This window comes from Excalfactoria chinensis, chromosome Z (assembly GCF_039878825.1).
Source record: "Excalfactoria chinensis isolate bCotChi1 chromosome Z, bCotChi1.hap2, whole genome shotgun sequence".
Classification (NCBI taxonomy): domain Eukaryota; kingdom Metazoa; phylum Chordata; class Aves; order Galliformes; family Phasianidae; genus Excalfactoria; species Excalfactoria chinensis.
Window position 1 is genome coordinate 8,445,281 of NC_092857.1, and position 14,699 is coordinate 8,459,979.

The window sequence follows — 14,699 nt, forward strand, 5'->3', positions numbered from 1 at the left end:
AAGTGCTGCAACTCTGCCAAAAACCCATAGCAGAACTGCAGCAGAGTCCAGACAAAAACCTGAAAAGTCAGGTGGTCACCAGAGTGCCAGTATGCCGTGTCTGTCCTCCACTCCTAAGGAAGGAATGGGAACAAAAGGTGTGGACAAGCAGATCTCTGCTAGCCCTAACAGAAAAGCCAAGGAGGGTTCTCATGAGAATAAGATAGTACCTCCTGGAGATGCTGTAGGTGCCAAAATAAGCCAGCTGACACAATCAACTGTGCAGCAGAGCAGTGGGCCCACAGCTCCACCAAAGCAGCAAGGAGGAAATAGTGCAGGTGGCACGGTTAATCAGGCAAAACCAAAGCCAGATCAAACTCCTAAAGAATCAGGATTCAGTTTACCATTCAGCTTTTCTGATATCACTGCTTCAAAATCACAGCCAGCACAGCCAGCCAGTAGAAGCATATTCTCATTCTTCACTGGATCAGATGAACCCAAGCCTTCAGCACCCACTGCTGCTCCTGCTGGTGCAAAGCAGCAAGAAACAGAGGGACTGTTTCGTCTGCCTTCCTTCTTTTCCAGCAGTCCAGCTGCTGAGAAGACCACACCTCAAAGAAGTACTAGTTTTGGTTTCTTCAGTTTGACATCCTTTTTGGATGAAAAACCACAAACTGCACCAAAACAGGAATCTAATGCAAAACCAGCTAAACCAGTAAGTACTAAGCCATCTATGAAGCAAAGTATTTCCACTGACTCCGGTATCAGGACTACCAGGCAACAAGATACAGACAATAAGAAAGAAGTAGATGATATTATCGCAGCAGTGACTGGCAAACAAATGTTAAATAATGTCACTATGACCGAAAATAAACCAGAAATGTCTGTGGAAAACACAGAAGGTGTTGCTGAGGTAGCTGAAGAAAGCAACTTCAAAAAGCTTCCACAAACTGATGGCACTGCTGTCATCAATTCGGTTCCTTCTGATCCTTGCTGTCAGACTCCCAGCATGCAGGAGCATTCCCAGGGCGAGCAGACTGTTTCCTTAGGGGCAGAAGAATGTGCTCTGGGTAACACAGGGAAGACAGACACTGTTGCATTACCTGTTGAGAAAGAAGAGTCATGTTCTTCAGAAGATCAGGTTTCTGAAAATAAAGATTGTAGTCCAGCCGTAAAGGACAAAATGGATTCCTTGGATATAAAAGACTCAAATAGTACAAGTGGCATAAAAAATGAAGCCGTCTCTGAAGAAGTATGTGCGCAACGTGAGTTGCCAAAGCATGAATTACCCAAGCAAACTCCTGGAGACAGGTTACAACAGGCACAAGAGCCGCACTCTATTTCTAAAAGACCAGAGACCTCTGATTTGCAAAACAAACCTAAGGAACCTGAGGGTGATAAGTCAGTTCTGGATTCTTCGGTAGAAATTTTTTCAAGTTTCATGACAAAAATGAAACCGCCCAAAACGTTGTCTGGTTTCTTTTCCCAGCCTCAAGCTCCTGCACCTCCTCCTGCACAGAAAAAAAGCTCCTCTTTCTTTGGTTTCTCTTCCCTCCCAAGTGGCCCAGCACCAACTTTCACAAATGATCTCTTTGGCATCTTTAAAGGCCCAAAGGAATCTCCAAAAGAGATGCCTGCGCAATCCACTCCTAAACCTCAAGGCAATAGAATGAAAGACACTATTGCATCTGTTCCAGCAAAAGACTCTAGGAAGGCAGAAGATACAACTGCAGCCAAAGAGTCTAAGAGAGGTGCTGTGAGCTCTCTGAATCAGGATGCATTGCCTGCTTCAGAAGAAAACTCTACAGAAGAATCTTCCTTGAAAAAAGAAAATGAAGAAAATAAGACCTCAGAAAGCTGTAAAGAGGAATCCTTGAGGATCACTCCAGAAACAGCAGTTTCTAGTGAAAATCAAGACCTGGAGGCTCTGCATCTGGCTGGTGATGCACAGCCCTCTGAAATGATAGATGCTAAATCACAGGCATCCGATTCCAGTCATGCAGTTGATACAGAACAGACTGAAGCCACTGAACAGTCTGTTGTCAATCCATGCCAACTAGATACATCTTCACTCACAGTGCAGGAACAAGGTTCTACAGAAAAGGCAGCTGTTGACTTCCTTCAAACTGGATCTAGTGCTGGGTCTGAACTGGAAACTGAAGCCTCGCGTAATGAGACAGGCACAAATGTTTCCCAGTTGAGTGAGTGTGCTCCAACTGAATCAGAGCCTGTTACGGAGAACCAGACTAATGATGGTGTTGATCAGCCAAGCATGAACAGCAGTAGCAGTAGAGAACCCATAGCTCCAGCTGATGAGCCCAGTGTTCAACTGCCCCCTCTGAATGAAGAGAAAACAAGTGAGGTACAGCAGCAAACTGCTGAACAAGAGAAACATCTGCCAGTTAATGAGGTACACGTGGAAGAAATCCCTTCCATAGGTGACTTGCAGAAAGAGGGCAAGCCTAGTAGTGGTCCTTCAGATGCAAACAGCAGTAAAACAGTCTTTGAAATACCGAGCATGCCCAGTTTGCCAAAATTCAGCTTCATGTCATCCACTGATAGTGGCAGGCCATTCGGGTCTTTCTTCTCTCAGCAGCCACCTTCTGTTAATAGAGGAGGGGCAGATCAGGGCCTCATGTCCAGCTTTAAGAAACTTTCTTCCACTCTGTTTGAAGGAGGCAGTGAAGAGAAGGTGAGTAAGCCAGATAGTGCCCAAGGAGCAGTGTTTGGGAAAAAAATAGATTTCTCCTTTCCCTGGCATAAAGACAACAGGGAGACCTCTGCCAAAAAGGAACCACATGTACCACCACCACAGGCTTTGTCAAAACCAGATGACAAGGTGTTAGGAACAGTCAGTTCAGATGAATTCTCAAAATCTGCAGTCTCAGATCAACTGACTGATGCAAATATAGAAGTAAACTTATCTTCAAGGCAGCCTGACACTGTAGACAATGAACTTTCTGAAGAACCATCTGGTGCAAGCACTGTTGATGATACATCCAACAAAGAGCTGGGAGGGGGGCTTGATGAAGTGCCTGAAGATCAGCAGAACATGATTTCCAGTGAATTACAGGAAGATCGAGACGACAAGTCTGTACCAGACCAGCCTGAAGTGAAAGAAACTGAGCTTGACTCTGCTCCTCATGGAGCAGCACTTCATCCTAGCACACAGCCTGCAGACCTGACTAGTGTGGAACAGCTGAATGAGAAAAGGCTAGTTACAAACGAGTTATAAATGGCTTCAGCTGTTTGACCATTTATAATGCAGTAGTGCAGCAGTAGATACTGCCCTTAGTGTCTGATGTTAGTAGCTCAGTCCTATCTGTATTTGTTAAGTGTTTGTAGTATCGCTGATAGCTGTTGCAGAAGATGTGGTAAACCGCAGTCTCTGATACTGCTGAAGCTCTTACATGATTCTCTAATCTTTTTCCACTCTTTTTTGTCTGTATTATTGGATTTTGCATGTTCTTACACTTTGTCACACTGAATGAGATATTTTAGTGCTAACTTCATGTGTCTTTCAGAAGTTTAATTTGTTGTGTTTTAATTGAGTGTATACAGTCACTCTGCATTCTTGTTTTGAGGTTATCTGGTGTTTTCTTTAAAAAAACAAACAAACAAAAAACCAACAGTAGATATATTCAAAGGATTGAAAATTCAAGGTAAAGATTCCTAGAGAGAAATTTAACTAACTGCTAACGTGTTACAGAACCAAGTAGATTCATTTCACATTACTGAAGCTTTTAAAGCGTTTTCAAGAGATGTCAGTGAAGGTATTCTAATACTTCTTCCTAAAATCTCTGCAAATGTTATTTCATGCAGTTAGGGAAGCTACTTAAGGAAAGTACCAGTGTTTTATGGGTCTGTATTCAGACCTGTCCATGTTTTAAGTAACAGTTGCCATTAGAAATCAAAGCAGAGACTTAAAAAATGTGCATCTGTGGATGGTGTAAGTGGGAGTGATTGTGCATCTGATCTGACAGTTGCTCCGCTGCACTTCCTGTCTGGCTTCCCATTCTCCTAATGGTGCAAGTGATAGAAACAGTGCTGCTGCTTAATTCCTGTACTGGGATATTTACTGTATCTGAGCCATCGTTTTCCTGACTGCATGAGAAATTGGGAAATTTGCATCCACTGTGATTTGTGTGAGGATTCTGGGGATTCAGTCCTGGAAGTGGTGTCTCGAGTCATGGAGATCACACCCCCGTTGGTGCTGCTTTTCCATAAATGTAATTCTTGAGAAAAATTCACTGGAATTCTTCCCTGTGTGAATAATTGCTCCACTTTTGTAGAGGATTTTAAGTTGATGGTCTTAACCTTAATCTTGATTTCAATGTATTTTACTATAAGTGCATAGTTTTCTTAAATATAAACGAAGTTAACTATATTTCTTATTAACAACTTAAGTGGCCATTTTAAAGCTGAAATGAAGCTATAGCAGACAGGCACTTCCTCTCTGAATTTCCATGTTTCCATTCTAAATCGTCCGTGGCTATTAGAACACCTTCACTGGCTGTTTCTAGCTGACAGAGGATGAAAAAGTAAATAACTGCTTCTAGAAAGTGTATTGTAACTCCGTAACACATAGGGCCCATATCCAGGTGGGCTGTGTATGAAGTAATTCTGTTGCCTACCGAAGTTTTGAAGCTCAGAAGTCTAGACTTAGTTAGGGAACATAATTGTTGGATGTGACTTCATAACATGTCTCGCTTTATCTGATGGACTTTCTTATTCTCTCGTAGTCCTGCTGGCAGTAGTAGATATGGCTCTTCTTGTAATGTCAGCCAGGGAAGCTCTCACCTGAGTGAGCTGGATCATTCCCATGAAAGTGCCCATGGCTCTGAGCAAGATGATGATCATCAGGAACGAGAGCTGAATTACTCCTACCACAGTTTGGTCAGCTACCATAAGGATAGTCAGACGTGGCTCAGGGAGCAAGAGGAGCCTCGCAGCAAAGGAGATGAGGAGATCTCTGGGGCAGAGGAGAAGCACGCAGATCACTCTACAGCTAAGTTACTCCCAGAACCTGACAAGTCCAAGGATGTTGATGGGGCAGCCCAAGTGAGGTAGGTGAAATGCTCTGTAATTGAGATCTTTTCAACTAATGCAAAGAAGTTTCCTCTCTTTGTTGTTTCATGGATCAAATTATGTACATTGTTCTTGCAGTCTTGCAACAAGCTTGATATTGCTGATATGTGAAACATTGTTACATGTAAGACTAGTTATTTGTGAGTCTAAAATTAAACTGTATTTTCTGTGTTCCTGCTAATGAAACTCATTTGCTGTATTTTCTGTTTTGTTTGATAAATGTAGTCTAGCCCAAGGATAGCTACTTCTGTTGCTCGTACGTGTTCAAAACCAAGAACTAAATCTAATGATGGTTTGAGCTGCACTCCTTCCTTTCTTGTGTAGTAAGCAACCACAGCTGGTAACTGCTTGTGTAGTTTGTAGACTTACAGTATGAATCGATGTGTTGCTGTGACTCATTGTACTGGCTTTTCTTGCCCTTTCATTTTACAAGCTGTTGACAGTATTGAAGAGAGCCCACAGAAGCATTTCAGTTACGTTTTGAAGAGCTCCAGGCTATCTGCAGGTTTTACAGGAATTTCAGATCCCATTGCTTACCTTTCAAACAGATTGTTTCTTTTTTTTCTTGAGATAATTAAGTCATTGGAACGAGATCCGTGGAAAGATATCTGTCTACCCTTGTCCTTTGGAGAATGCTGTATGGAGAGTACAATTAAACTGGTGTTTCTGAGCTTATGTGAGAGAATTAACCGCAGCAGTTCATGTGTAGGCAACTCTTACACTAAAGTTTTAAAAAAGAAAACAAGGCTATAAAAAGTGTTGAGCTGTTCCTAAACTCTGACTCACTTTCTTCTTATTATTACAGAGCAGCAAGAGACTTGTCCCAGAATGGCTGGCCTATATTTGCTTACATGGAGGGTTACAAGCTAATTTAGGCATCTAGTTTAGATATTACTGCATCACTAGCTTCCTTTCTCTCCACTGTGGCAGCACTTTGCTGTCTTCATGGAATTTAGCTCTGAACTGCAATCTCTGGAGTTGCACCTGGGCTAAATGTGTAGCAATGGGTGCTTGTTGCTATCAGACATGGTTTTTGTACTGCCAACCGTGCCAGATCCATCTGAAAGTGATTTTGATGCCTCAGCAACATACAAAGGAAGGGATGCAATCAAAGGTCCATTGTATGAGTGAGGGGGATATAAAGTATACTGTGGGGCACATTGCTGCCAGGTGCATATGACCTCTACAGAAACGTTAAGGGAAAAAGAATAGAAACTTGTTGCCCTCCTTTCCATGGAAAAGGGTTTGTAAATTTGTAGCAGTGGAGTGTGAGTGGAGAGAAACAGTTGTTAGAAGGGACCTGCAACAGGCTTGAGAATGACAAATCTTTCATCTGCTTCTCTGCATACAGTTATGATACCCATGTGCTGAATAGGTTTGGTCAGGTATCTTGGACTGGTTTCCTGTTGTTCTGACCAATGACGTCTGTCTCCTGGGGCTATGTTGAATAATGAAAATGTTTTAAACTAAGCTAAATGTTTTAAACTAAACTAAGACTGCATGGATTTTCCATCAAAAGTCCAGGGTTGTATCCTAGCTTATATCTTTCAACTCATCAGCTTCCAGTGCAGCTCTTTTATGTACAGAAACCTGTTGTATGTAAGGAAATCTCTGCTTTAGCCTCTCACTTCCCAAAGCATGTGCAAAGCTGTGTTTGCTGGGAGCCTGTTGGTTATTTCAGCTTCCTGAGATGAAGCTGCAATTGCACTGCATCTTGCTGGATCTTTAATGTTACAGATGAGTATTTGCCATGTAATGATTTTGTTTCTTGTTAAGGTACCATGGTGACAATGACAATGAACCACCACCATTTTCTCCAGCAAGAGCCCATTGGATTCGAGCCATTAACAAAGTTCGATTGCAGCTTCAAGAGGTAGGATGGAGAATTGCTTCACGCCTTCTTTGTCCTCCCAGTGTTTTAGATCTGTGGATAAAGGTTTCATTTCTTTTTTCCTGTTACGATTCTGATGTTTTACAGACAAAATCTCAAATACCGTACAGGACTGCAGTGTGATTTGATAGTGTGACAGCTATTTAATTCTACCACGAGTCTGATGTCTTTGTTTGGAACTAGAGGTGAATTATCAGAAAAGATGCAGAAGTTAGCACAGAACTATCGAACAGTAATAATAAAAAGGTTTGGGCTAAGTCATGGGTGTTCAGCCTTTTGGCCTGCCTGGGCTGCACTGAGTGAAGAGGAATTGTTTAGGGCCACATCTATGAAGGTTGCTCTGAAAGTAGTGCTTCCTAATTATTTCCATGGAAACTGCAACTAATACAAACAGCAAATTCTCTGCTATGGAACACTCTTTTTCAGTTCAGTCTCTGCCATTAACTATGCCTTTTCACCAATGATGAATGTGAGCCTGCATGCTGGACTTGCAACAATCTGCACCAGCAGAGGTGACCCACTATTGCTGCTGCTGCTGCCGCTGAAATCCCACTCTCCAAAGCCTCATTGTGCTCACATACACTGGTTGATCTCCAGAATTGTTCAGCGAGTGTCTATGGATGTCAGTGGGTGCCATTTTTTCCACATGATGGATTTCAGTGACACTCTTTTTTTCCATACATACCCCCATGTCAGAGGCCATTTTGTCACAACGTTCCTCTGCTGCCTCGTCTGTAGCACAGCATCAAAATGGAATGGAACTCTGGTGGGAAGGGTCAACCTCTACTGCCCAACCACCAACATCTGCCTCTGACATTAGGGACAGGTGTCATAATAAGACAGGAGGCATTACTTTTGGAACAGCCCTCATAAAATATGTGACATAATTAATGTGTATAGGTAAAAAAAGCTACTTCTAAAAAACTTCTTTTTAATTAGAACTTATACAAAAGAGCAACAACAACATGAAACAGGTGGGATATGGGACCTGTTTTTTGTAGAACTAACACATTAGGCTGGTCTGATGGCAGTGGCTGCAATTCGTAGTCAGGTCTCAAGGTGTTCATCGAAGATTTTTTGATGAAATTTAACTTTTTCTGTGCTTCATCCTTGAAAACTGCTGTTCACAAATGTACGTACTGCCAGAAAGCGCTGACTTGAATAAGGTGTGTCTGTGAACTGAGGGATATTTCTCTGCTAAGAGAGGGCTTAAGAAATAAAGGCACATGATCAGATTTTTCATTGCACCTCCATACATTCCATTCGAAGACTCACCGGTACTGTTTTTTGGCTTACTGAAAACACAGTTTCAAATAAACCAAAGAAGATGTGGGGATGATGGAAGGCAAGCCTGCATATGTTTTGCTGTTCAAAGGACTGCGTTTAGCCAGTATATGAAAGTCAATAAACCTTTTGCCATAATTTGAGCTAGCACTGGGTTAACCCTGGGAAGGTTAATAGTGCACTGCTGTTGATAGGTGCTGAGTGGTGGGTGTGCACCCAGGGCTGGTGGGGCAGATCTGCTGCTGTGATGGTGTGGGGTGGGGAAAGCTGCATTGCCAGCTGTGCTGGGCAGAATGCTGCCAGCAGGTTGGGCTACAGGGTTCATGACGAACATCTGAGAAAGAAGGCTGTTTCTCAAGGCAGCTTGAGGATAGCTTGTTAGCTTAGTGGGAGTAATCTGTATTATTTGTCGTGTGAAAATGTTCTTCGGGAAGTTTTGCATCAAATATTTTTATATATACTAACTGAAAGTGGGTGTATAATAACTCTTAGTATTTCCATCTCATGAAAGCAGCATTTAAAAATAAATAATCTTGATTTGGGAAGTCAAAAGGAAAAGGTTGTGACATTTTCTTCAACAGTATAGACTCTCTTGTTTTAGAAAATAGCAATTAATCCCTCAAAAGTTTTGTGTGTTTTTTATTAATAAATAACTTTTGCTTTTATCTATCTGTATGCTTACTGAAAGAGAACATATGGTGTGTTCGTGTTCTGTAGATGATAAACTATTGCCTACTACCCAAAGAGCAGAGCTAATGTAATACATTTAGAAATACTACCTTTTTTATATTGATTTTTGTCTTGATTTGCTTTTGTAACAAATAATGTTACAGTATACATCTGTCAGAGGCAGAACTATTTCTGTACTGGATCTTTTGCTAACTTTAGGGAAGGCAAGGTTTTTGTTTGGGAAAGTATTGGAAGTGCTGTAGAAGATATGGCTTTTCCCTTGGCTTATCTGGACTGTAAATTCTTTCCCGTCTAACAGTTTCTGTGTTTAGTTTACTTCTGAGTGAGTTTAGATCAGAATGGTCGGTGTGACGTTGAAATTTAAGACTACCAATAGCATCCATGAAAAAAGAGAACTTTTGTTGTTTTGTTGATCGTGCAGGCAAAAGAGTTCTGTGCCAGAGCCAAAAAAAAAGCACAAGTGTTCTGGAAAGGACGAGAGGTTCAGTCACCCCTCTCCCTAGTTATCGTCTTGTCTGAGTGAGTACAGGATCCATGGGGCAGCTGTCAAAAGTTTGTATTCCTGCTGAAGTTAAAGTAACTCATGCTTTGAGGTTACTGTTAGCAGAAACACTGCTTTAGTTATGACAGAAAAATGTCTCCGTTCGCTTTGTGTTGACTGCTCCTAAAAACTATTGATCTAAGCCTTCACTGAACCAGAAGTACTGAAACATTCCATCAGCTTGCTCCAGGCTTTAGCTGTCTTTACCACGCAAAGATTTTTCCTAACCTCTGCTATAGATCATGCTTTCTCCATATAAACCCATTTTGCATGATTAGGATAAGCAGTAAAAGAGGAGAACAGATTCCAGTCCTCTGCAATAGTGAAAGGCTGCTCCAGTGAGAGAACCAAGCCGTACTTGCACACCTTGTGTTTGGTAGAGGACTCTTTCAGCCTTTTCTTGTCATTTGTTTAGGCCCTCTTTAATCAGCCCTTGTATTTTTTCCTTCCATTTTTAATTCTGAAGTGTGGTGTCTGAAGGTGAACGTAGAAACCCAGCTGAGAGCCAGCTTTGTATGCATTGTGGAACAAGGATGACTTTGTGGTCCAGGCTGTGATCCTGATATCCCAGTACATCACGTACTGCTCTGGTGGTGTCTCTTTGTCACAGACTAACACTGCTGATGCATACTTAGCCTCTTATCCTTTCTAGAGCTGAGATCCCTCTTGAAGAAGAGCTTTGTCAGTTGTTCCCTAGCCTATATCTGTGTTGGACTTGATCTGTAAATCACATAAACATGAGAAAAAACTTCTTCACAGTAAGGGTGACAGAACATTGGAACAGGCTGCCCAGGGAGGTTGTGGGGTCCCCTTCTATGGAGACCTTCAAAACCCACCTGGATGCATTCCTATGTGACATGGTGCAGGTGTTCCTGCTCTGGTAGGGGGATTGGAATGAGTGATCTTCCAGTCCCGGACAATCTGTGATTCTGTATATAGCTTTGCACTTGTTCTTTCAGATTTTTTTCTGCTCGGTGCTGTCTATCCTTTTGTATCTGTTATGCCTACAAATCCTGCAAGTTGTATATGAAAACATTGTGTAGTACTCAAGTGTGCAGGTTGTGTGCTGTCAGAGCTGGGACGAACCTTGCTTCATGTGTTGAGCTTGGCTGCCTCAAATGTAATTTTTCCAATGTGTGTGAATCTATTTAGGAGTTTCACTCAAACCTCAGGGTATAAAACTTCCTCTTCTTTTCTGCTACCCCTAAGACTAGCTTACACTGTCACAGATGGAAGTTAAATGCACTTGACACAACTCTATTGAAGGTGAGGCCATCCTCCCTGTTGTCTCTCCTTTTTATGTTACAAAAGGTTTGTTCCATTCTGTAATTCTCAGAAAGGGAAAGAAGTCAGGCTAGCTCTTTCATGGTTATCTAGGTCCACCTCTTCCTATTTTAAAGGCATAAGTGCTTGCAGTGCCCTTTTCCAGTTTTTAAGTGCATCACCTGTTTTTCAGGTTCTTAGAACTTAGTGATTTGACTGTCTTGCAGCACAGTACCTGAGGACTTATCAGGGCCATCTGACTCAGAAATAACAACCTGTTATGTTTTCACATTTGTTTTCCTTTACTGCACTCTCTTTCCTAACTTGCTAAACTTCTTCTTTTGTATTAAAAAGCAAACAAACACCCAACAGCATTTTAATTTTATTGACTGACAATGCTTGTTCCTGTTAGTGAAGGCCTGAAACAATTAAGGTGTCAAATGTTCCAGATGCCACCTGACAACGGCTTTCCCTCTTTAAGCAGCAGCCATGTTGGTTTGGGTCATACTGTGTGTTCACTGCTGTTTAATTTCATACTTTGTCCTTTTGATTTTTTTTTCATCTGCATTCCTGTTCATCTGTGCAGTCTTCCTCAGGATGATACCTGTAGTTCAAGGTTGAAACCCCTGAAGAACTTGTGGTGTGTTTGAACTGATTTCTCAGTGCTCCTTTCCTTCACTTGAGGTAGCTCGTGATTCATGTCTGTTAGCGCTGTTTTGTTAACAGCTTCCTGACTCCTTCACACATGTTCCAGCTACAGATGTACTGAGTTTAGTTTGCGGTTTTAAATTACACAGCGTTTATCTTGCTTGCCTCACTCCTTACCTTCCAAGGTATCAGGAAAACTGTCGCAGTTTTCTCAGATTTGTTTGCATCCTCAGCTCATTTCTGTGTCTGTCATTTCTCTTAAGCCTAGAATTGCTGCTTTGCTAGTTGCCTTTGCACCTCATGCATCATCAGCTTATTTCTGCATCACGTTTGAAAGTCGGTGGTACAAATGCAGACTATTCAGATAAGTATCAGGATTTTAAAGGTCCCTGTGATAATAGCCTAATGTGTCAGGTGATTCTCTTGGTAATTAGAAAAGGTCTTGCTTCATTTATTTGATCACCATATTAACATTTTTCCATCTTCTGCCATTACCTAGATGCTTTCAAGAGAACTATCTCCCTGTTTTCTTCCAGAGGCTGCTTCAGACCTTGATGTTCAAAGTGATGCCTCCAGCTCTTTTCTTTGTTTTTCTCCCTCAATGCTTGATGCTGTTTCGTATTAATACTCGTGGAGCTGCAGCGCTCAAGTACTGGATTCCTCTGACATAAGTTAATGAAATGATTCTTATGGCTCTTAATTGTTAATGGTCTTGATGAAATTTGAAAAAAAAAAGCCACCAAACCACACCATCAGTTTCCACATGGGAGATGATTATAAATCTCCTGAGCAACTCAGCCTCCTACCTGGGAAAAGATTAATATTCATATGAATAATGTACATACATCCTACAGCAACGTGAGTCAGAGAAATGTAGTATTTTAATTAGAACTTGACAGTTACAGAATAGCCCAGAAAGTTGTAACTACACTGATTAAAAAAAGCTTCATGGCAGCAAGCATAGTTTTCTTATTTTCTGCTGTTTTGCTAGTTCTGTTTCTGTGTTTCTGAACAGGAAACTTACTTATGCCAAAATCAAACCGGGATTTTCAGCTCTGGGAGGAATGACTCAGTAATTCTCACCTTCACACTTAGAACTTTGTCTACAAAGAGGGATTAGTTGATACCTTTTCTGCTGCAGTCTGTGGGAGCTTCTTTTCCAGAAGAGCAACAAACACATGGCTATTGCATTTTCAACTTGCAGCCCTTCTTAACTGAAATAGCCTTCAGCTAGGGATGTGGCTGTTTGAGTTCTGTATAATACATAAGAATTGGTGGGCTAGAGAAGAGGAAAAAAGTCAGGCAAATGATCAAATTACATCTCTTACCAATACTTAAAGCACTTAGAAGTATTACAAGAGGGTATGTAAGCAGGAATTTTATCCACTTTACGCAGAGTTGGTTTATGCAGGAAAAAAAGCTTGTGTATTATTTTCCCATTTTATGTCAGGAGTTTAAATGCATCAATTTACTTGTTTTTATTTCAAAACCGAAGTCATCAGAGCAGTGTTTCTACTTTGGCTTTTCTTCCTACAGATGTGATTTTATAACAGTCCTCTTAGCAGCAAAACTGCATGGTGCAGTAGCCCAGACTGCTGATGGAGGAAACACCTGCCTTGAGCAAGTCACCAGGAGATCTGGTAACCAACCCTCTGCACCTCTTAGGAGCTATGCAGTCCATTCATTAGTTTACTTTCAACATTTTATTCCCCTTAAAGCTTTGTTGCCAAGGTGTCTTTTTATCAGTCTCGTGAAGATGAGTAAGCTCTGCATTTTCAAAGCCTCCCACACAGTGACAAAGAAGCAAACTGAAGCACCGTCTACTGTTTCAGAGGGTTACCAGAAACTTCTCTTTACACAAAGAAGCTACACCTCCTGTTAGAGGTCTGCCTTCCTTTTTACCTGCGGTATTTATGAAGGTTATCTTTAGCTTACAGCAGTATCAGCACTGCTGATTGTAGGTCGCAGCACTTAGGAGGTGACTGTTACTGCACTGGAGAGGAGGGCAGCTTTGTATTTGTAAGGTGTGAGTGCAAGGTCTGCTGGCTACAGTGCACGCTGATGTGAAGATGCTGCGCTTGCAGTGGCTGTCACATGCTTTCCACATATCTATAAAAGGGCTTTCAGACTCCTCAGAGACTGCACAGCAGTAATTATTCAGAAAGTATTTAAATACAAAAATAGTGGCCACCTCTTGGCTTCTCCCCATGTTCTGATCTTCTTTCCATCTATTGCATCTCACTTTGCACACCGGCAGATCTTGTGCAATCTACCAAAGCCCTTTGTTGGTTTATCCAAAGCAGTTACTCCTGCAAGGTGGTTCCCTGCTGCTTGAACAACCTGTGTCTATTGGCTGCTTCCCTCTCAAGGAGAGTTTGGCTGACATGCTCTGCTCGAAGAATAAAAACATTCCTTCATCTTCTAGTGTCTTAAATAAGATGTCTACACGTCTGTATGGAGTAGAATATATGTCTACTTAGCATTTCTAAGATTCTCTGCAACCTGGTATCATTTTCAACCTGCTTTACTTTCAGCGTTACAGCAAACAGTTGTTTGTGTGCATGCACACAGAAATAGTGTTGTGCCTTCATTGATGCTGCTGTTGTGATTTTGGGCAGATTTCTGATAACCTTATTACCAGTAGGAAAAATTAGAAGTCTTGCCCTTTTTAGAATAATTACACTAAAATTAAGATAAGACCACGGCAGCTAGAAGTCTGTTTAGTTGCCAACCAGATTTTCTGTGAGCTTCTGCTTGCCTATCAATGCATTAATGCTCCACTTGTATTCGGTTCTGCTAAAATACAGTTTTGGTGTTGAAGGCCCGTATTTGCTGGGACACAGTGACATCTGTCCCCTTCAGTGAAAGTTGAGTTCCCACTTGCTGGCCAGAGGGGAAAAGAAAGTTACAGACAGGAAGTTTTCTTTAAGCCATACCTGGTGTTTTCAGAGTGTGTAGGAATGCATAAGCAATGTTCCTGGCATGCTGTTTTAACTTTTTAATGGAAAGCCTCCTGTGGACTTGCAAGACCCAAGGATGTTCTCCATGAGAAGCAAAAGAAATATGACTTGTTTCTTTTCCTAATCTGTGGTACCATGCAGGACCAAAGCTTTGCTTTTCTGGTTTTGTACTGTAAATTCCACACATTTACAAGTCCAAATAACTGTTGAGTCTTTAAATGGGAATCCATGTGCATTCTACTTCTATTCAAGAGATCATTCAATTGACTTCCTTAGCAAGAAAAAGAAGATGTTTGAGCAATATCTAGGATATATTTAGAATCACTGGATGCTCCACAACGAGGTACAACTTGCT

The 14,699-nt window shown here is 41.5% G+C and overlaps 1 protein-coding gene across 1 annotated transcript in view; it reads left to right on the forward strand.

Moving 5' to 3' along the window:
- Positions 1–14,699, forward strand: part of UNC13B (unc-13 homolog B) — a 204,141-nt gene that overhangs the window by 70,239 nt on the left and 119,203 nt on the right. Inside the window, exons 9-10 of the mRNA XM_072358936.1 lie at positions 4,722–5,045; positions 6,844–6,940. Of these exons, the coding sequence (XP_072215037.1) occupies positions 4,722–5,045; positions 6,844–6,940 (421 nt within the window). The remainder of the gene's footprint in view (positions 1–4,721; positions 5,046–6,843; positions 6,941–14,699) is intronic.